This window comes from Myxocyprinus asiaticus, chromosome 19, assembly GCF_019703515.2.
Source record: "Myxocyprinus asiaticus isolate MX2 ecotype Aquarium Trade chromosome 19, UBuf_Myxa_2, whole genome shotgun sequence".
Taxonomy (NCBI): Eukaryota; Metazoa; Chordata; class Actinopteri; order Cypriniformes; family Catostomidae; genus Myxocyprinus; species Myxocyprinus asiaticus.
Window position 1 is genome coordinate 11,056,827 of NC_059362.1, and position 24,670 is coordinate 11,081,496.

At 36.1% G+C, this 24,670-nt stretch overlaps 1 protein-coding gene across 1 annotated transcript in view; it reads left to right on the plus strand.

The window, feature by feature from the left end:
• The window catches only part of LOC127410219 (acyl-CoA:lysophosphatidylglycerol acyltransferase 1-like), a 67,421-nt gene extending 44,720 nt beyond the window's left edge, over nt 1-22,701 (plus strand). Inside the window, exons 7-8 of the mRNA XM_051645371.1 lie at nt 17,173-17,279; nt 21,611-22,701. Of these exons, the coding sequence (XP_051501331.1) occupies nt 17,173-17,279; nt 21,611-21,762 (259 nt within the window). The 3' untranslated portion in view covers nt 21,763-22,701. The remainder of the gene's footprint in view (nt 1-17,172; nt 17,280-21,610) is intronic.
• Nucleotides 22,702-24,670: the final 1,969 nt, after the last annotated feature.

Sequence of the window (24,670 nt, forward strand, 5' to 3'; positions counted from 1 at the left end):
AAAAAGAAAAAAGAAAAATGCTAGCAAGCTGATATTTTATTATTGATTTATTTTTAAGTGTCCCTCAAATATGTCATGTGGCCTAACTTTGCTTTGGGTATTGTTTTAAGTCTAAAGGAACTTTTTTGCATCGTTTTTTCATAAAAATTTGTATATCATGATTTAAAAAATTGGATGGTTCTGGTCCTGGTGCTGGATTCATGAAACAGTTTTGTGAATTAAATGAATATTTTCTAACTTAAAAAAAAGATAATGAATGTTTCGGTTTCAATACAAGTTTAGCTCAATCGAAAGAATTTGAGGCATAATGTTGATTACCATGTACCAATGTTTGACTCGTCCATCATTTATGAAATAGCAAAAATTCAGAAAAGGCACCTGCAATGGAAGTGAATGATGCCAGTCCATAAACATTTAAAACTGTATACGTTTTGAAGTATAGCTACGACATTGAAACATTGAGGCTACATGTTCACATGATTTAAGTGTGATTAAATTGCTTACCAACCATATCTGTGTAAGTTTTATCCAATATTACAACTTTGTTTTTCATGATGATGTAATGCAGGTAAACCTTGAAATCTGGTAAATATAATGCCAGCAAATCCCTGATTTTCACTCTAAAACCACATTAACATGTATAATGTTTACATGTTGTGCTATACTTTTGAAATCGTCTTTTTTAACATTTATGGATGGGCTCCATTCACTTATCTTACTGTAACCACAATCAACCACGAGTCAAGATTATTTTCTGTGGTAATCAACATTAGGCCACAAATGCTGTAGATTGAACCCACAAAATTCCTTTAAAGGAATAGTTCACCCAAAAATTAAAATTATCTCGTTGTTCACTTACCCTGATGCCATCCCAAATGTGTATGACTGTCTTTCTTCAGCAGAACACAAATGAAGATTTTTAGAAGATGATCTCTGTCAGGTCCTTATAATGGAAGTACACGGGTGCCAGCACTTCGACGGTCCAAAAGTCGTATTTAGGCAGCAATAAAAGTAATCCATGCGACTCCAGTCGATCAGTGGATTTGTCTTCTGAAGCAAATTTATTCAAGTCGATAATTAAAACATTTTTAACTTTAAATCTTTGCTATTTTTTACACAAACTTATCGATTTGCTTCAGAAGACATTCGTTGATCGACTGGAGTCGTGTGGATTAATTTTATTCTGCCTAAATATGACTTGGACCATCAAGATGCTGACACCCAGTATAAGGACCTGACAGCTCTATCTTCTAAAAATCTTCATTTGTGTTCGGCTGAAGAAAGACAGTCATACACATCTGGGATGACATCAGGGTAAGTGAATAATGAAATTATTTTCATTTTTGGGTGAACTACCCCTTTAAGAACGTTTATTGTGCTTGTCGAATATAAACTTAAAGCCAAAGTGTACTTCGTTTTTCTGTGTGTACTGTCTGCGTGCAGCCCAGTTTATTTAGAAATGCATCAATGTTATTTTCTCTCGATATGGGTCGCTCAAAACAAACATGAGACAGTGTTTACAGTTTTCAAGAAAATTAACCTATGAATTACTTGCTTATAGTTGTCTCTATTAACTATTTTAACACTGAAAAAGTTACATCAGCTTTAAATAACATTTGAATAAAAATCTTTTTATTATGTTGTAACTATCTTATAGAAGCAATAAGGTACTCTGTTTGCTTAAATATATTATCAACCAAAATTACCCACCCCCAAGTAGTTTTTGTCTTGGGCTACGTCCACATGAATCCAGATGCATTTAAAAATGGTGTTTTGTTTTCGAAACGCTCTCCGTCCACACTGCCGTTATCAAGCGTTTACCAAAGGTTTCTCGTCCACACTGAAACGTATGAAAACTCTTAGAGCCCCTTACTGCGGATGCGAAAAATCGCCGTTCCATGTACCATCTGAAATGCAGTTGTCCTCATGTTCCGTCGCCAGACAGCACTTCCGATGAAGCTTCCCGTCACCTTTTAAGGATTGCGATGTGAAGGTTGTACAAAGTAGCACTATTTCAAGGCTATCAAGTGGATAGCAGGCACAACAACGCCGCTACAACATGGGCTGCCATCTGGATTGTTTTGGGTTGAATGGATCACATGAATGTGTCACATGACAACAAATACGTCATCGTTTTCAGATTTCTCCATTTTCCCTGTCCATACACCGTTTTCAAATGTATCTACTTGAGAGTGCGTTTTCGAAAAGCGTAGTTTTTACTGTCAAAAACAGTGTTGGCGGAAGGCCAAAATATAGAGAGAGATGCGTTTTCAAACGAAAACATATTACTGTGGACGTGGCCATAATTTGCACCCAGACAGCAGAATTTGTTCTTACAATGGCTAAACGGAACTTAAAGTTAAAATCACACTGCATGGTAGAAGTGGTCTAATTTGTGAGCAGTGAGAAGATAAAGTTTCATTTCATCCACTGTCATATTTGGCCATAGATTCGGTACATATCCGTTTTGCAGCCATGCGTAAGATAAAAATCCATGCTTTTAGGCACAGATAACTAAGGTCATCATAATCATCACAATCTAAAAAATTGGAAAAGGGCAGCAGCAAGGGGAGTTAACTGAGAGCTTTAATTAGTTTGGAGAAGATGCTTCATTTCAAGGAAATCTCAAGCTGTTTCTAGGGAATGTGTCACAATCCACAGTGTTGTTAGCACATTAGCTTCACAGTTTATAATTATTTGAATTGACTTCAAAATAATGGCTAGGTCCATGTTTTGTAAAGTGATCGCCTCAATATGGTGTACAATAAGAAGCATCGTTTAATCCAGGATTTGCAAGGAGGTTCTAGACTGCATAAAAAAATATATGTGGGGGAAAAAATATTAAATGTTAAATAGTTAACATTTGCCAAATTTGATATTAGTACTGTTTAATTTTGCTTTCTAAAGACTGGTTGGAAATCATGAGATAAATTCTATTGACAGCCCTAATTTTTAACAGTAAGAAATAAAAGTATCTGCATATAGTTTTTTTTTTTTTTTGAAAAATACATCTTACATTACTATAATAGTGCAGAAAATAACATGTCAACTAAATACAAAATAAATATTTTCCAAATTATATTTTAGTAATTTCTTTTGGCTTTAGTACAATAATGATAAAAATGGCAATTATTTAATTTAGAGTTTTGCAAATAATTTAATAATGTGTTGTCTTTTATGAAATCATGCTCACTATTTTTCTCACACATTATAAAAACATTATTGTTATTTATACATAATCATAACCATACATATAGCTGCCTTTATACAGTATTTCAGAAAGAGTCCCTTGTGAGGGACCATCTTATCTGGGGTTTCTTGGCAACAGAAAGTTAAAAAGAAACCTTATTCTGATCTATAAATCCTGCATAAGTCAGCCATTCCCTGACCTGCCCTATAGAACATAGGCCTACATATCACAAAAAAAACTGTTTTGCCAACATGTGGAAATTAAAAAAAAATAGGAGGACGCATCAGGAACATGACATGAGAAAGTGTGTATAGTAGGCTTGCCACGGTATACGATGTTACCGGTTATACTCTGTACATAGGACGACACCGGTGTGAAATTTTATACTGGTAAAATGGGTAAACATTATGAAAGAAACTTACTTAACGACAACAGTTCCTATTTCAATAGCCAAACGAATAGAATTGCCTACATAAAGTCACCTAACGAGTGTGCGACTCATAAATAAACCTAAATGAATGCATTGAAAGCCAGATGTTCTTTATCGACTTATCAAAATGACTGTGAATACGCACTTACAGAAGACGTTACTTTAAGTTGACGGCAACAATTGTGAGAGGTGGGACGCGGTTTGCCCCATATTTTTGCGACTCGTACGCACCCAAAATTTACCCGAACGTGTAGGAGATGCATCCAGCCATATACTCGCATCAGGTTCAACTATTGGTGAGTTGTGTGAGACAGCACAGACACGACATCACCGAAGTGACTGCGAGGAAAGATCAATTAAGATCAATGCCACTCTGTGCATGTCTTCTGTCATGTTTCCATCAAAAGCAGGAGAATTTAATCAAAAATATAGCAATCGAGTGCATTATAATTGTTTCCCATCATTGTGATTCCAAAACACCAGTAAAAACACATTCATGACAGAAGATGGTGAGAGACTCAAATGAGGACTGTGAGGAAAATCTGCAGCACTTAAATATAAAGAGAAATACACTACATTCATGTTAATCCTTTTCTACATAAAAATAATAATAATAAAAACATTATTAACATGTACAAAGAGAGTGGCCCTAAAAGGCCAAATTTATTTTAGTGATACCATTTTCGCACGTTAGTCATATACTATAAATGGATGAGCCCAATTTTAAATGGAGAGCGCTTTTCGGGAAACGGAAAAGGCATATTAATTACGAGGAAGAAAACCCTTAAAGAAAAAATTGCCTACTTGATCCATTGATTCGTTCTTTTGGGAAAAGTAGTGTTTATTAGAAGGAAACGTGGATGATGATTTTTTTTCTTTCTCCCTGGTTGTAGCCTTTTCCATTAGGCCTATTTGTTGGGGCTGTTTAATCCACGTATTTGCGTCCATCAGTGCTGTTTTTCAATGTAATTATGTTCTAGTTAGACCTCTTTGAGAGCTGACAGCTTGTCAGTTAAAAAATAACTTCAAAACACATCTCGATACACCTGCATTCTGATTGTTGCGTCTTGCGTTGTTTTAGCTCATGGGCGCGTTGGGCGCCAAGACCATTATCGGAATGAACTAATGTATGATTACCATAAAATAGTGACATCTCCTGTGGAAAGCCAACGAGCCGCGTTACCCGCTGCTGGCAAAAAATATTTGCGCAACCAGCACCGTGTCTGAAACGGCACAGAATGAAGTACATGATTACTGTAAATATTTATTGTTCGGCATGTTCGTTTTGTACATAGCCTATGTTTGCTGTGTGGCGTGTTGGTTGAGGTTTGTGGAACAACACACAGTTTATTCTGATTGCACTTTATTATTATTTTTTTCAGTTTCACTTTCATTTAGTTGAAATAAATAATAAATTAAATTCAAAGATTGATATCAAGCTACCTTGTATTATTGAGTAGGCCAATGAGCAACGAAAATTACACCAAAACACCACTGAGTTTCCAACTAACGGTATTACCGGTATAACTGGTTTTGAAAGTGGATACGCACCGGTATGAAAATTATGACATCGTGGCAAGTCTAGTGTGTAGTGATCTTACGGTGCCATATGCTCCTCTAATGGTGAAAACGTGATCTGTTGCATAGATCTGACCCGTAGATGCTTCCTTGTATCTCAGGTGACTTGTGTTCCCAGAGCTCTTATCCTGTGTTATTGGCAGCCATTTTCTGGAATTTGTCCCCTAGGGCCTTATTACTTCACACCTATTGATTTGTGTGTGGTATGTGGAAAGAGTGAAGATAAACAAGTCGAAAGAAAAATAAGATGTTGAGATAGTTTATAGATGATTCAACAGCTTTGTACATATCTACGTTACTATCAGCGGTACCATCATCACAGATTTCGAATGCAGTAACTCGGACAAATAAATACATGAATAAGTAGGCGACATGGAGTTTTGTTTGTGATATTCAGTAGACCAATATAGTAGAGGAGACTGGGGCAATTGTATCACTAAATTGTCTTAGTTATTAAATATTTTGAATATTTAGACTATGAAATAAACATTTATTGGTTGACATTTTAGTCATATTTTAGTAACATTTAGTCATATTGACATTTTAGTCACGGAACACTGTAAACATTTTTAGCCATAAGAGTATTATTGATAAGCATTTGTCAATCTAGTGTATCCAAAATATATATATATATATATATACACACTGCTGAAAATATTTTGAGGAAAATTCCAATACTCACATTTCACAAGTGTATTTCTTTAAATGGTATTCAAACAGTAAACATGCGTACTACGGTGGCCGTTTCATGTTTTCATGTTTCCTTTTACATTAAGGAATTTTTCTGCTAAGCAGTGTTGACGTTTTCAGATTTGCATCAGAATGATTGATCAGTCAAAAATATAACTGTATAAATAAAGCTTTTATGAAGAAAAATATGCGTCTTGTACTTTGAGTTTCAAGGTCTTTACCACTTACAATTTATTATTGTTAATGTTTAATAGATTTTCATTTATTAACGTTAACTTTTGTCAATTAAGAACATTTCTAAAAATTTGCAAATATATTTTGTATTATTTATATTGAAATTGTTATTTGAGAGCCTTTCTCAGCAGATATTGATATGTGATTGATTAATTGACATATCAGGTAATTAATTTGATTAAATTGTTTTATTAATTGACAGCCCTACTTCAGTAATACAAGTATTAAAACAGTAATTATATTACTTTTGAGGTGTGCTGATATTTGAGAAACAATGGGTTAATTTTATATTAGGACTGTGAATCGATTAATATTTTTTAACTAATTAATAGCACAGTTTTCTGTGATTAGTCACAATTAATCATGGTACAGGGTACATTAAAACAAACATTATATAATCATGAATATATCTACTTCATACTTTGTCTCAAAGACCTTGCAAGCAATTGGTTAGTAATAATTTATTTTAATTATTTAAATATGTACATGTTAAAATTATTTTTTTGTGGATAAAGTTAGACCATATTTTTACAGGTATAAATCTGTGATACATGTATATTACATGCCATAAAATCAACGGACATGCTGTAATTAAAAGTTGGGACAAATCTTCCATTTTCCAGTGGAACTTTTTAATAACAATATCAAATAAAGGGGGCCTGGGTAGCTCAGTGGTAAAAGACGCGGGCTACCACCCCTGGAGTTCGCTAGTTCGAATCCCAGGGTGTGCTAAGTGACTCCAGCCAGGTCTCCTAAGCAACCAAATTGGCCCGGTTGCTAGGGTGGGTAGAATCACATGGGGTTCATATAATGTGGTTCGTTCTCGGTGGGGCGCGTGGTGAATTGGGCGCGGATGCCGCGGTGGATGGCGTGAAGCCTCCACACGTGCTATGTCTCCGTGGCAATGTGCTCAATAAGCCACGTGATAAGATGCACGGGTTGATGGTCTCAGATGCGGAGGCATCTGGGATTCATCCTCTGCCACCCGGATTGAGGCGAATCACTACGCCACCACGAGGACTTAAAAGCGCACTGGGAATTGGGCATTCCAAATTAGGTGAAAAGGGGGAAAAATCCAAAAAAACAAACAAAAAAAACAATATCAAATAAGGCAGAATCAGTTTACTGTATATCAGGCTTTATTGACAAGATAAACGTACATTGCCAATACATTATTAGACTCAAGACATACAGATACAAAACAAATTGAGTACTGAAGTTTAATTTGTTGTAATGATTTTCTCCAGTTTTTATCGCGCACAGGCTGGGACACTATAGCGTGGTTTCGCTTTCGACACTGATTCAGATGACAGTGAGTGAGCGTTTTCGGGCGATGCAAAGAGTGATGCAACTTGGCCGTATCCCTCCCACACCTGGCTCACCACTTGCGGGTGAAGTCTCCATTCTCCATGCTGTAAATCCGCTCCCGTGTTTATTTTACCCGGGACGTGTCGCGCGTAATAAGCGTGCATTGCTGCACAAAATCGGTTTCTGTGCTAGGATGTGCAGTCAAGTGTGTATCTCCTGTAAATTTAAATATGCCAATTTCTGTCACAGGAAGTGGGGAAAAACATTGATAAATTTTCAGGACGTGAAAAAAAAAAAAAAACTGATACAGCATTAATTGGTAATGTTAAACTGTCAACAGTTAATCACAGAAATTGACGCGTTAAATTTCCCAGCCCTGTTTTATATATTACATAGTTCTATGGAATGTTTTTCATTCTGAATTGTGGGTTCTGCAAATATATTTGAATAATACCCGCTAAACTATATAGTTGACTGCTGTCCCAGGTAGTGTTGTCAAAAGTACGGTTCTTGGTACCAAGTTGATAGTAAAGTATATAATTAAATTAGTAAATAATTAAAAATAACTAAACTGGTGTATTGAATAGCACATTATCATATTAGCATAGTTTTGCTGTGGTATTGAATTTGGATCGAGAACCGTGAAATTTCACTGGTATCGGTATCAACTACTGAAATTTTGGTACCATGACAACACTAGTCCCAGGCAACCGATTTCATATTTATCATATCATTTTGCGGCATCTTCTCACAATTTTTTTTTTAGCTCAAATCAGTATTTCATGTCCAGTTATTTATGTAGGCGTGTTAAAAAGTGTCAATCTGCTTCTCTTCGAGGTCACACTGTTGAGGTGTATTTACAAAAATAACACAAAGTGTTTCAAATGTCATAACCGGGTTCTAAATTCAGTATTATCATCGAGATTAAACTCTTTGTCAATGTTTGTATGCTAATGGTGCTAATAATTTTGAAACAAATGGGTTTCTTACACCACAGAAAATTACCACAGAAGCAAGTCGTCTTAACTATCACCAAAACACAGAAAGAGATGTTTTTGTCTAGAAGCTATTTTCATGGTGAGTTCAAAGCTTGACGCTGGCGTTGATGCTCTGACGTGACTCATGAACGCGGCTTCACGATTGCTGTAACAAAGGGGATAGTCACAGTCTACCGCCAGATTAATATTGCAGAGGAAGAAAGTTTTAAGAGATTTAATGCCCATTGCAATGAATATGCAACCTATGGGGAAACTAGTTCTTTAAATTTGTCAACCGCCCACTTAGACTTTGGGACACGTTTAATGTTACTCGAATTGGTGCTATTTTAGTGCATTTTTGTGAAAGGCTTTGATCGGAAAATGTTAATAAAGCATTACTGTGTTTCTTCCAACAAAAGGGAAAAAGCAGAAGTCAGCTCAGTCAGGAAATTGTCATTTTGCAATGATGTAATTTTTTGTCAGTCACGTCCTCTCAGAAGTATTTGCTTGTTTGTAAGAGGCTTGTGCAGTCAGTGGTGTGTTTGTACGTCTCAGCACAGTATGATGTTAGGCAGTGTTTCAGCAGAAAGTGGTGTCATCAGTCTGAGCATCTCATCAGCACAAGCGCTGAGCCTGTCACACTCTTCGCAGCTCAGAAGTGTAAAGAGCTGAGCTCTCCAATTCACCACACTAACTGATGGAGATCTGATGAAGACTGATCATCTTCAAGCTTATCTGTTTTCTTCAGAGCCCATTAGACTGCCTAAACAACCTTTCATCTACTTCATTTGATTTTGTATTTTTTTTATTTTTTTATAACATGATCTAGTCTAGTCAAACTACTTTATGTCTGAAGAGAATATGCCTAAAAGGTACGGATTCATTTTTTTTTTTTTATTATTATTATTTAAAACTAAACACACTAAATAAGCCTATTGTATAATTGTTCTGTGAAAGGGAGCTTTGGGTGTAATTGTGAAGACCATAAGGCCCAGTATACCTATATTTAATATTTATTTCCTATATAAAAAAATATATTGAAATATAGCTGCAAGCGACTATTTTCGGGGGCCAAGCACATATGGCAAAATGACCAAAACAAACAAATTGCAGTAAAATTTCAAATGGAGCAGGGCAAAATGCTTTCACTCCCCAACGTCGAGCACGGAAAAAAATGAATGAACATCAGAGGGTGTGTTGAAAGAAACAAAGCCATATAGTTTCACTACATCGTACATGGCACTGACTGCTGAACAACTTGCTTTGCATCAAGCCGTGTGCTGCTCCTCTCGATGCGTGAGTCCTGCCGCCTTTGATTGGTCATTTCAAATGACATTGACGAGTGGTTTTAAACAACAACAAACTCTGGCGTGTTCATCATTATAGTATGAATAATGAATTAAATGATAATTAAAAATGTAATTGTCCGTTTTTAACACAGATAGGACACATGCCTATCTGATAATATATCCGCGAGTGAAAGACCGTTGATGGATAAAGTATTTTTATGTAGTAATTTGCCTTCGTATGGTGGAATTTAAATAATCATCAAAGTTTAAGTGTAATATTACCTACGAGCAAAACACCATAAACTGGAAAGACAGCAGGAAAAACAACATTAAATACACTGGTGGCCAAAAGTTTGGAATAATGTACAGATTTTGCTCTTATGGAAAGAAATTGGTACTTTTATTCAACAAAGTGGCATTCAGCTGATCACAATGTATAGTCAGGATATTAATAATGTGAAAAATGACTATTACAATTTGAATAACATTTTTCAGAACTTCTTAAACTACTTAAAAGATTTCTCATCAAAAAATCCTCCACGTGCAGCAATGACAGCTTTGCAGATCCTTGGCATTCCAGCTGTCAGTTTGTCCAGATACTCAGGTGACATTTCACCCCACGCTTCCTGTAGCACTTGCCATAGATGTGGCTGTCTTGTCGGGCACTTCTCACGCACCTTACAGTCTAACTGATCCCACAAAAGCTCAGTGGGGTTAAGATCCATAACACTCTTTTCCAATTATCTGTTGTCCAATGTCTGTGTTTCTTTGCCCACTCTAACCTTTTCTTTTTTTTTTTCTGTTTCAAAAGTGTTTTTTTTTTTGCAATTCTTCCCATAAGGCCTGCACCCCTGAGTTTTCTCTTTATTGTTGTACATGAAACTGGTGTTTAGCGGGTAGAATTCAATGAAGCTGTCAGCTGAGGACATGTGAGACGTCTATTTCTCAAACTAGAGACTCTGATGTACTTATCCTCTTGTTTAGTTGTAGATCTGGCCTTCCACATCTCTTTCTGTCCTTGTTAGAACCAGTTGTCCTTTGTCTTTGAAGACTGTAGTGTGCACCTTTGTATGAAATCTTCAGTTTTTGGGCAATTTCAAGCATTGTATAGCCTTCATTCCTCAAAACAATGATTGACTGACGAGTTTCTAGAGAAAGCTGTTTCTTTTTTGCCATTTCTTGACCTAATATTGACCTTAAGACATGCCAGCCTATTGCATACTGTGACAACTCAAAAACAAACACAAAGACAATGTTAAGTTTTATTTAACGAACCAAATAGCTTTCAACTGTGTTTGATATAATGGCAAGTGATTTTCTAGCACCAAATTAGCAATTTAGCATGATTACTCAAGGATAATCTGTTGGAGTGATGGCTGCTGGAAATGGGGCCTGTCTAGATTCGATCAAAAATGACTTTTTTCAAATAGTGATGGTGGTGTTTTTTTTACATCAGTAATGTCCTGATTATACTTTATGATCAGTTGAATGTCACTTTGGTGAATTAAAGTACCAATTTCCTTCCGAAACAGACTTTTGGCCGCCAGTGTTTATGTAAGGTAAGAAGAGTTATCTTGTATTTATTTTATATTTCCATTGACTGACTGACATTCGTCTTTTGATACAGCTTGAGAAATATAGAAACTGTGTTTTCTGAGCGAGTGACTAGCAAAGAGCGCCATTATATAAATCTACATCTGTATCTTTTCATACACATATTTAACGTGCAAGCCAAACGAATCACTGAACCCAACTGTTGAAGCCTATACTTTTATTTGCTTAAAAAGAAACTGAATGTATTAACTAGACAGATCTGACTCACACTTAAAAGTTTATAAATATAACAGGCGTATATACACGCTGGAAATCAAGCATGCAAATGATGAATGTTGAATGTAAAAGTCACATTAAATTTGACCTGGCTGTTCACACCGAAGACACATTGGAAAAAATGAGATGCGTTTCTGATTTAATTCCACATATGAAAGTGGCCCAAATCGAATTTGAAAATGTCATATTCAAAGCGCTTTTGGCTGTTCACACCAATTAACAGATGTGTCATGTGGGTGAAAAATCAGATTTTGGCCACATTCAGCTGTGGTGTGAATGTTATATTACGATAGAAAGCGGAAAAAATTGTGTGCAATCCCCTGCCAAATTTCATGCTCATTTTGTATTAAATGACACAGACCTTATCACAAATATAGCAAGCTATATATATATATATTTTGGTTATTGACATTTTATACTGGCTGCTTGTCCGGTCAAGGGTTAATGTCGACCCCTGTTTTATATACAATGATACATAGTAGGCTAATAAATATAAGTAGAAAATAAAAACATCACCCACGTCTCCCAAACTGCTGTCTCATTATTTTCAGCTGTTTTTCCCTGTTGTGCAAAAAAAAAAAAAAAAAAAGCTGTTAATTTAATAATTTATCTGATTTACAAGGAGTGGCTGAATGGCAGAATTTAACTGTCTGTCTTTGAAGACATTTCTTGTCGTGTGGCTCCCTCTGGTGGACAAACGGTAAAACAGCCTGTTTTTCTATACATTTCTAATAGCTAAATAAATTCACTTTTATAAATAGCTATTTCTTGTTATAGCTCTAGCTAAATTTATTTAATTTTGCATGTGGCCTCAATGTTCCTTTTCCCATGTTGTTGTTGTTTTTTTTTCAGTTTTGCTAAGTTTGAAAATTGTGCCAACAAGATACAGGCCAATTAGTTATTATGGGCCACAGCCCAAAACGTATTTGATTTATAACTTCAGATCGATTTGAATTATCAATATTATTTTGATAACTTTTTGTGTGAATCGAAAAAACAGCCTAGGACGAGTTCGAAAAAGTAGGTTTTCAAAAAAATATTTGTGATAAAGTTTTTTTGCGGGAATCATTATTGTGTGGAACTAATTGGGAGTACTCGTTAATATGTAAAGAAACACAAACCTCTAACTACACATTATTTCAATATAAAAGTATAGCTTATTAAGAAACACTTTATTATTAACTAGTATACTGGATAATGTAGCAGCAAAATTAACAGGAATTCCAGTACAAGTCTTCAGTGGAAAAGGCGGCAGTCTTTGCAAAACAATTTCAACTTGTATCTGGACTTTAAAGGATTTAGATCTCGTTTTTGTTCAATTTAGTTGTAAGATATCAGTCCACTTTTCATTCACAAAGTTATTTTTTGAAACCCATTCAACTTAAATATTGTTATAAATTGTTAACAAATACTAATGATGACAATAGTAATAATAATAATAAATTGTTATTAGTATTATTATTGACTTTTTAAATTTTAAATACAACAGTAATATATTTAAATCGTGCACTTTTTAATCCCTCACACTTTTATTTTGACATTCTGAACTCTCCAGGAAGTCCTGTATGTGTCTGTTTGAAGGCAAGTTCACAGTAGTTTAATTCACTTATTCAGATTCTGGTAAAATGATTCTAAATGCATATTATAAGTGAACTGAACTATTGAGCATCTACATCTGAAATGTTGTTCATGAGTAGCGCTCAGATATTGCGCATCGCTATGAAGGCTAAAATAGCCGCAAGTGCATCACCAGCCTGTGCGTGAGTTTGTGTCAACAGAGCAGCACCATTCACTAACACGCTGGTGCTGTGCATACTATATATTTACTGATTCACAGAGCTATTGCACGTCTTCAAGTGACTTTGAATAAAATGCATAAGTCATATGAACTGCTTTAATGGTGTTTTTATGGTTCTTTTATGTCATTTTTGGAGCTTGACAGTAACGAACATGACTAACACACAGTATCGGATTTGGATCGGGCTCGTCGGACCAATACCCAGTCCATCTAAAAGCTTCAGTATCAGAGCCGCTACCAATCCAGGTATCGGATCGGTGCATCCCTACTATTTGTACCGAGTTTGGCTACATTTGGAGTTTGCGTTGAGTAGATATTGATCAATTACTCAAATTGCGTTAAACCGAAGGATTTGTATCGTTAATATCTTCGGAACAATTTCACGTATCAAAATTCTTTTTATAACTTTTTGTCAGGGGGTCTGTAGATGATGTATACCAAATTGTGTGCTGATCAGTCTAACTGTCTAGGAGGAGTTTGAAAAAGTAGGTTTTTCAAATACAATTTGTAGGGCTTGAGTCAAGGAACCAGAGGAATAAATAATTTTGATTCTAGCCCTTATGGCTGCAGAGATCAGAGCCAAAACGTAAAAGTGTTTATTATAGCACCACCTAGAGTCAGATGGGTGTGCGTTTGTGCGCCTGAGTAGTGAGGGGATTTGGCATCATCCTGCCAAGTTTGGTGTCTCCACGACGTAGGTCTCTGTCACCCAGACACTTTTAGGGCAGAGAAAAAGAAGAAAATCAGTACAGTTACAATAGAGTTCCAGCAACTTCGCTGCTTGGCCCCCTAAATACAGAAATTAAACACATACACATTATCATAAAATTGAAGTGGGCCCTGACAACCTTATTCTTTGTATACTACCTCCATTATTAAGAAATAAATTACAGCAATACACTTTCAGAGTAATTAGAATTGCAAATTACAAAGATAAATTAGTCTCCATGAATACAAGGATGGAGTGGAAGGAAATATATTAGATGGAAAGATCAATAACATAAAAGATTAAGAACCTAAAATTTAAACAGATGGGAACTGCTTAAAGAAATAATGATACAGTGTGATATCAAATGATGATTATTTTTTCTTTAAATTTTTTGATTAATTGGTTAAATGGAAATTTAATTAGCAATAATACTGCCCTACAAAGGCAAAAAGCAAATTTGAGTTATGACTGATATCAGGTCTCTTAGTTGAGGGGTTTTCAAACTTTTTGATGCCAAGAACCTCCAAATTTGATGATACTTATGCGAGGGACCCCCTGTGTGATAAAAGTAGTAAGCATGATATTATAAAGACTTCTTGTTAGCAAAATTAAATAATTGGCTTTTATATTTTCATTTTACTAAATCCAAAAGAAATTATTAAAATATGATCTGGAAAATACACCGATTAGCCACATCATTAAAACCACCTGCCTAATATTATGTAGGTCCCCCTCGTGCCACCAAAACAGTGCCAACCCGCATCTCAGAATAACATTCTGAGATACTATTCTTCTCACCACAATTGTACAGAGTGGTTATCTGAGTTACATAGACTTCGTCAGTTCGAACCAGTCTGGCCATTCCCTGTTGACCTCTCTCATCAACAAGGCATTTCCGTCCATAGAACTGCCGCTCACTGGATGTTTTTTTGTTTTTGGCACCATTCGGAGTAAATTCTAGAGACTGTTGTGTGTGAAAATCCCAGGAGATCAGCAGTTACAGAAATACTCAAACCAGCCCATCTGGTACCAACAATCTTGCCACGGTCCAAATCACTGAGTTCACAAATGTTTTTCCCCCATTCTGATGGTTGATGTGAACATTAACTGAAGCTCCTGACCCGTATCTGAATGATTTTATGCACTGCACTGCTGCCACACAATTGGCTGATTAGATAATTGCATGGGTTTATTTTTATTTCTGTTTTTATTTTTTACAATAGCTCTCAATACAATAAAATAATTGTAAATAATGATTTCAGAATAAAACAGTAATAGTGTCAAAAATGTAATTTTTTTTTTCTTTTTTTTTTTTCAGTTTAAAAACCTCTAAGACTATGATCTGTCCTGTGACAGAAAGGTTTGGCTCGCATGCTGAGTTTCAGAGAAAACGGTGTAAATATGCAGTAACTACGAAATCCACATCATAATAATTCAAGCCATTTTTCACAGTTTCAGTGTTGTAGTTACTGCGTTTTAACCATGTAGAGTAGGGAGTATTGTTATTTTACTTGTGAAACAATACATTAGGGGTGTAACGTTTCATCGAGCTGGATCGATGCATTGAACAAATAACCACCGGTGCAATGTCATCGATGCAACGTGTAAACATCCATGTATATTTTCTTAAGATGCACATTTATTTTGAAACACTAATGCTGGCCATGTCCATACACATTTCAGTCAGGCGATGCACTAATCTTATTATATCCTTTCTCTTTAAAAGCACTAAATATGCTTCTCATGTGGGACACGGATGTGCGTGGAGTGATTGAAGCCTAAAGTTGCGCTCTGCTATGTCCCTCCGTGTCTGTGCGTCAACCGGGCTTCCCTCAACATGCGAGCTCCGGTGACAGGGTAGCGCAGAGCGACTCGCATGTTTAAATGAGGCTTCCCTCGTTTATGTGGTGCATGCGACAAATTTGAATTTTCTATTTTAAAGTGCTATGGAGCAAATTGAACCATGTCATATGGCTAGACAGTCTGACGTTCTGAACAGTACTGGCGAGGGAAAGAGTACACACCTTCCCTGCCCCAACATAAATTACAAGACTAGTTTGCAGTAGAGTGAAGCCGCCTCTTGAGTGTAGTCGTGTTGTTGCTTTCGGCGAATGACAAAAATAGAAAAATACTACAAATTTCTGGTGCTATTTTGTGATTGGTTCAGGTGGTCTACAGCCCACCCTCAAACTCTGCAACACACATAAATCATAGAAAAATATAATATTTTATTTATTATTGTGTTTGCCTAATGTATGATTGGGTGGGCAAGACTCACGTTTAGGTGGGCTTAGCCCACTTCTGCCAATACCTACATCCGGCTATGCTTGTCCGTCTGTTCCATTTGCTACTTTCTTCCTCACCCCATCAGATTTCTGCTGCTGCTGTTTTTTTGTCGTTTTGTTTTTTTGCCATTTTCAAAAGGACAGAAAAAGAGGGCAAAATCAGGAACAGTGAATAGTGCAAGCCGCATTTTAACTTGCACTTGCATAGAGTGCTTTATTGCTTACATCGTGTCCAAACCTTATGGAACACGATAAAGCATCATGTGATTAAAAGCTATAGCTTCCATGTTTATCCGGGTTTTTGTCCTAACCAACCATGTCGAGTGATAGAATATTCTGTCGATATGTTGGCTTCTATTTTTGCAGCGTCGTGCTGGGCAGCCCTGACTACTAAAATCTCAATGGTCCAAAATACTACTCATAACTGTACACTAAACATTAAAATGTTCTGATTGGCTTTAATGATGCCACGCAATATTATTACGCTTAGTTTTGACATACAAATTGCTTGGAAACTTATTGCATCTTGTCTGGTTAGGACACAATGGTACAAAGTAGCTAGTTGAACAATCGTTTGAACAGGTTAGCTGTTATACTATAAGCAGTATGTACAAAATGCTTTGCTATATTGTGAAAACATTGTTAGGCATGACATGGAGCAGAATTAATACATTTTCTTTATAGATTAGCCTCAGTGCCTTTATTTATTTTAGAAATCAGTTACTATATATTTTCATTCAGTCATTATTTTATTAAGCTGTACATACCAGTCAGCTTTTAGAGCAGGAACAGTAAATTCTGCTTTTGAATGTTTCTGAATTCTATAAAAGTTCTCATTTTATCATTTTTTTTAGGACATACCCTATAAAGGAAGTCCCATTAGAGCCAGAAGCACTTACAGATTGGCTGTATCAGCGATTCGTGGAAAAGGAGAAACTTCTGGCTCACTTCTACAAGACAGGTAATTTTATTAACAATTGAATTTTGTTACTTGTGTATATATGCTGTAAATATTCATCATTAAATTCAAACATGTTGACACCAGCATTATTATAGTTTTACATTTTTTATTTAGTTTATATTTCTATATTACAGTCCCACTTTATATTATGTGTCTTTACTATGTACTAATATTAAAAACCATACAATAAAATGTACTTAATGTGTAGCTACATTCTCACAATATTCATATTTGCTGCTACTTAGGTCAGGGTACAGGTAGTTTATGAGTAGGTGTAGGGTTAGGGTTGGGGGTTAGGTTTAGGGTGAGGAAAGGGTTAGGGGGTTAGATTAAGATTGAAACTACAGATGTAGTTACATGCAACAACACTTATGTACATAATGAGTACATTGAATCAAATGCTTAAGTACATAGTAGTTAAAAACACCTAATATAAATTGCGTCCTGTTTCCAATTTTTCCTTTAAATTTGGCTTTGTTTTCGTTCACTTAGTTTCGTTTCACTCTGATTGTTAGTTTTAGTTTAGTTTTTTTTTTTGTTTTCATGTTTTTGTTTTAGTATTTTAGGGCTGCAAAAGTTAATGCATTAACTGATTAATAAATGAATTTAAGTTCAGTCATGACACTGTAAATGGCACAAGCTGATGGGTCCTTTAAACATGTCATTTGTTAGCCAATCAGATTGCACACTCCATGGCCCAAGCCGATACGTTCTTTGACATGTTATTTGTTAGCCTATCAACTTGCGTACTCTCTTTTTTTAGTCAAACATTTTAATTTCTCAGTTGTTAGCAGATAAACCGTTTCAATGCAGCCTGCTAAAACCCTCTTCCTCCCCAGCACCACTTGTCTAGTTCTGCTTCAAGGGTATTTTGTGTACGTCTAATTGTGCAGCGGTAGCAAGTCCTACATGCTCACAGCATGTCTGTGTATATTCTAGCAGTAGCTAGACTTCGTACTTGCTCTGCTGCAGCATAGCAGATCTAGTCTGCCAAGACCAAATCCTGTCAACATGTCATATTCATGTTAACACCCTAAAATCATTCAGAGAGTTGTCATGACTGAAATATGGTTAAATACGTAAAATTTTAAGTTGTTAATGTTAATTTCTAAATATACTGGAACTGCCGAAGTTAACGTGTTAACGCATTCGATTAATTGTAAAAGGTTAACACGTTACATTTTCTTAATCGCGATTAAAGCATGTACCATTAATAAAGCATAAACCAGCATAAGCACTAGTCAGAGCAGGGCGGAACCTTTTCGATATGTCTGCCCGGAGTCATTACACTGATGCACACACCACACAACATCCGTGTCAGTGATCAAATGATGGGGAGAGGACTTCTTAATGTTATTTGTTGTACAAAACAAGTCCAGATGGGATAAATCAAGTACTTTGCAGCCTCTGTAAGGTGCAGTTTAATTACCACAGAAGCACGTCAAGTCTTAACTATCATGAAAATGCAGAACAAGACGTTGTCTGCAGCGCTTTTCATGTGGAGTTCAAAGCTCTGACACCCTGACGCGAATCATGAACACGGCTTCACGATGACTGCAGCAAAGATAGCCACAGTCTGATGGCTGATTAACATTGTGGAGGATGAGAATTTAATGAGTTATTTCTTTCAGTTTGTCAAACTCTCACTTATACTTTGGGAAACGTTTAATGTTACTTGAATTGGTGCTATTTTAGTGCATTTTTATCTTTATATTGTGAAATGGTTTGTTTGGAAAATGTTAATAAAGCATTATATTGTTACATATTGTTTTGGTTTCTTTCCTAAGAAGGAAATAAGTGCATTTTGACAGGAAAATAAATATATAGAGTAAAATTTCAGCACTTTCAAAATATGCGATTAATCACAATCAACTATGAACAGTTATGCGATTAGTCACGATTAAAAAAATTAATTGACTGACAGCACTAAAATATACTAATATTTTTTTTATATATTAAAAGTTGCATACAGTATTGCATTACCATTAGTTAATTAGTTAATGATTAAACTAACATGAGCAAGCAATGAACAATAGTATTTTGATCATCTAAAATTAACCAAAATTAATAAATGCTGTAAATCATTGTTACTTTATATGGAGCCCCTTAGAGGACAGGGCAGGAATTTCTTTTCTGAAATAGTTTTGAGTGCCCTCGCAATAGTTTTGTGTTCCCTCTCAATAACTTTACTATGGTTTTTACTACATTAACCATATTTTAACCGTGATATTCATAGTGAAACCATAATGTTCATACAGGAAAACAAAAACTGTGGTAATAAAAATAATAATTTTGTAGTTATTATGGTTTTACTATACAAATACCATATTTTAACTATGGTTTTACCATAGTAATATTGTGAACTGTAGTAACCATAGTTTTTGTCAGAAAGCATTTTTCTATAGTAATATTGTAACCATGATTGTTGTAGGCTAACCATGTTTTGTTGGCAGATATCATGGTTTTACTATAATAATATTGTAGTAACTATGAAAAGTAAGTAACCATGGTTTTTTGGTGGAAACCATGGTTTTAATACAGATTAACCATGAGAATTATTGTGGTTACTATGGTTTTACAACAAATACCATGGTACTGGTAGTGAAATCATAATAACAACAAAATTATGATTTGTATTACCATAGTTTTAATTTTCCTGTATTATTACCAGTGCTGGGCGGATTACTTGTGACTTGTAATCAGGAACTGATTACAAATTACATGAAAAAAATGCAATCAGTAACGTTATCTCGTAGATTACATTTTTGGGGTAATCTAATTTGATTAATTTGGGATTACTTTAAACCTAATTCTGTTTTATGTCACATGCACTTGAGTAGGATAATCATTTTAACATAAAAGTACAAAGAGGAAGAAAATGTATTTCATTCTTTGAACTACTGTGTACCTTGCATCAGGACCCTTAGAGATGGAATCCTTTGAAGCAGTTAGGTTCAATGTGTGAGCTGCACACCACTGGTAGTAAGAAATAATAATCTTTTTTTTAAAAACATGTTCGTTTAGTTCGTTTTAAGTGCATAAAACAATAGAAACATTACATGAACAACCATTAATGAACCTGAAATCAACAGCAATGACATTGCTAGGTCAAATCTAACAGCTCAGAACTCTGACACATGTATATTTAACCCTTGTACCTAGAAATAGTCCATCACCTATTCCTTAGCTGAGGTTCATATCTTACTGCTGTTATGTAAAATGAGCACATGCTTAATGTTTATCTGTAAGACTGTTGCACTTCGGGGTAAGAATATGATTATATTGATATGAAAGTGATCAATAAATTATTAACAATTTACTTCTGTTGCCTTGTTAATATGTAACCATGTAATCTATGAAAAAGTAACTGTAGTCCGATTACATAATTGATAATGTAATTTAATCCAATTACAAGTACTAGATTTTGTAATCTGATTATGTAATACAGATTACATGTAATCTGTTACTACACAGCACTTATTACTACTATGGTTTTACTGCGAATTTCAAGGTTAAAATGGTTACTATAGTAAAACCATGGTAAATTTATTGCGATGGAATGCAAAACTATTGGGCATGCAAAATGTATTGCAAGAGAACGCAAAACTATTGCGAGTGCATGCAAAAGTTATTGCGAGGGAACACAAACTATTGTGAGGGAATGCAAAACTTATTGGGAGGGAACGCAAACTACTGGGAGGGAAAGCAAACTATTGCGAGTGCACGCAAAACTTGTTGCGAGGGGACGCAAAACTTGTTGCGAGGGGACGCAAAACTTGTTGCGAAGGGAACGCAAAACTTGTTGCGAGTGCACTCAAAACTTGTTGCGAGGAAACGCACTCTATTGAAAGGGAACGCAAAATTTATTGCGAGTGCATGCAAAACGTATTGCGAGTGCATGCAAAACGTATTGCGAGTGCATGCAAAATTTATTGCGAGGAACGCAAACTATTGCGAGTGCATGCTAAACTTATTGAGAGGGAACACACGCTATTGCGAGTGCACGCAAAACTTATTGTGAGGGAACGCAAACTATTGCGAGTGCATGCAAAACTCTTTCCGAAAAAAAATCCTGTACTGTACTAGTTCATGATACCGGATATAATAACTAATGATAAAAAATAGAACATTATTTTAAAGTGTTACCTAAATTTTATAAGGTATCAAAACAACAAAAAAATTTGTTAGTTTCAGTTTTGTGCAGTTATGTTTCATTTAACATTTTAGTTTTTTGTTTTTGTTAACATTAATAACACTGGTTGACACTCTCCCTACTGTCTGTCTTTTGCTTGTCTCGCTTTTATAAAAAAACATTATGTATTTTGTTCCAGGAACTTTCCCTCCACAAGATGGCCAAAAGGAGATAGCTTCCCGTAGTATGACCCTTGACAACGTTTGGCTGTTTTTTGTGCAAACGTTTGCCTTCGCCTCAGGCTACATGTGGTACATCATTCTACATCACATCTACTACTGGTTCTTCTGACAGATCTGAGGAGACCCTGACATGCGGGATAAAGAAGGGATAAAGCCAGAGACCAAGAGCCCTGATTGCCATTCTGCTCTGCTGGATGGTTGAATGTACCCTGCAGATCGACTTGAGTTGCTGTTTTCGATCGTAACCCCCACCCCCCATCCTTACTCGAACAGACACATCCACCCAATCCCAGCTGCCTGCGCAGACGTGTCTATCCTTTAGTTTTGCATAGAACCAGTACATGTTTACACATGCGCGCTCACATGCAGAGAGAAGATTATGCACATCTCAATGTTTACTCATGCACATGTGGACACACCTCTTTTTTTTTCTTTCTTTTTTTTTTTTTTTTTTACTTACAATCAAAATTAGGCTCAGGAATAAGCCAGAGATAGATCTGTTTTGTCCTCGCATTTCCATGTCCTGCCACATGAGCTTCCCCGCCCCCTTTTTATCGTTATGACACAAACTCCCAAATAGGATGACTGAATTTTTCAGAGACTGCTGTCCTCTTTGGAAGAGCCTCCTCTGGCTTTCATTGCACTATGAATCCTTGTTTGCTCCCATTCTGTGTCTCCCCCCCATCAGAAGACCCTCGGTGTGTGCCGCTCTCATGTCATTTCTCCCATGTGGCCGTTTTGTCTCATGTTGACTGGATGCTGTTTTCTGTATATATTGTCAGTATTGCGTGATGGTAGAATGATTGTGATGTTTACACTGACTGGGCGCCTATAGTTTGAAAAGGAATCTTTTTTGATGATGTTGGGGGAATTTTGAAGAATCTATGTAAAACAATAACTGGGCCAGATGATGTATCCTTTGGGGGACTTTACATAATCAGCGCCATACAGACACATCCAGGTGCACCACACAACAGATTCAATAGGACAAATACTCTTCACATCCAAAGTTTTACAAATATTTAAGCCATATGCTTATATCTTTGGGTCGAGGGGGTGGGTGGGGGGGGGGTGTTATGTTATACTGACTGAACTTGTTTGTTCATTGTCCTAAAAAAGATTTTTAATTTTGTTGAAAACATTTTTTTGTCTCATTTCTGTAAATGTGACAGCGTAACCTGCCTGTGTGATTGTGCGTGACTGCCCGTTTCCTTTATAAGTTTTAGACGTGCAATGTCTGGTAGCTTCATTTTATATCAGAGTGTTGGCGAATATTTGTTTACTAGTTGAGATTGTAATTTCGTTCAGTTCTTTATTTTTTTCTTTTTTTGTCATGTTTATCCTGTACAGAAAGGAGTCCGAGCAGCTCTTTATCGAGTCTGTTTCAGCATTTTTAGTTTTGAAATATCACGAATGTTCAAGAAAGCAGAAAAGGCAGATGGCGCAACTGTCCCGGCAGTTGTTCTCAGTATCTGAGCGTCTCCTCGGCTGCCATTTGTGCACTTCTGGGGTGATCACGTGCGCTCATTGGTTCATCAAATGAAACGATGTTTCATAACTGCTGCCGGACAGAATCAAAGATGGGTTATGGTCACACGTCAAGGCCCCTTGTCACAATTTTGAGATGTAATTGCAAGAAATAACGTCGCCTTTAAGTCTCATTGACTCACTCATTGACTTTCCTCTGTGGAATGCTAAAGGAGATGTTCAGCCAATTGACAGCCTCAGTCACCATTCACTTTCATTGCATCTTTTTTTTCCAAACAATGAACGTGAACAGTGACTGAGATTGTCATTCCTAACATCTCATTTTCATTTTGGGCTGAAATATTCCTTTAAGAGCTGTTTGTCCATCTATATCAGCCATAAACCCATTCCTGAACAGAAGGTCTGAGATGTAGATTAAATTGTGTAAAGGCACACAATATTTTAGACTAGCTTATCTTGAGGAAAATGGTTCTGAGCTCATCAAGCTATAAAAGGAAACATTTTCCCCCAAGCTTGAGACAATATTGCAGAAATGTTTTTCAAGTGTGAAATTGGATCTGTCTGTGTGTTAATGGGGAGAATGCCATGATTGCGTCGTCTTTGTGCACTCCTCGTGTTGAAAGGGAATAGGTCCAGCAATAATGTACTCAAATAAATGCCCATGTTGTTGCATTCTAAACAAACAATAAGATGTACAAATTAGACATTTGTAGATGAAAACATTGCACCGTAATTGTCATTTACCCCCTCTGTGAAAGTAGACTTAGTTTTCATAGCTTGCCAGATTGAAATGTGAATGACGCCAGAAGACTAAAACCAAGTTTGATGCGGACTGCATTCAAGGCAGGCTACGTCACCACGAACTTCTTGCAATGTGAGAGACATTGGGTTCCTCATTTCGTTCTCGCTGTCTGTTGGATGGAGACGTAACATTGTTTTCCTAAGTATGGTTTTTATGTTTAAAACAGTGTGAGATATATCTATATATTAGCAATTTAACCAAATTACAACAGAATGGTCCATAATTTTCATTTTGTACTCCTGTTTATCTTCCTAGCTACCCAGCCATTTTACATACACAAATTAATTGTGCTGGAATAAAAATCATGCGCAGCAGTGACCCACACAGACTCTTCTCTGAGTTTTATTGATCTGAAACATATATTGAAGTTGCTTTTGTTCCTGTTTTGCTGCAATGACGAGTCTATACTGGATCAGAATTTTGGCTCTTAAAGGGATAGTTCACCCAAAAATGAAAATTCTCATCATTTACTCACCCTCATGCCATCCCAGGTGTTTGACTTTATTTCTTTTGCAGAACACAGAGATTTTGAGAAGAATATCTCAGCTCTGTTGGTCCATACAATGCAAGGAATGGTGGGCAAAACTTTTAAGCTCCAAAAAGCAAAGGCAGCATAAAATCATCCAAAAGATTCCAGTGATTTTGGGTGAGAACAGACCAAAATGTAACTCATTTTTTACTGTACATCTTGCCATTGCATGCGCATTGACTCATGCGCTAGATGGCG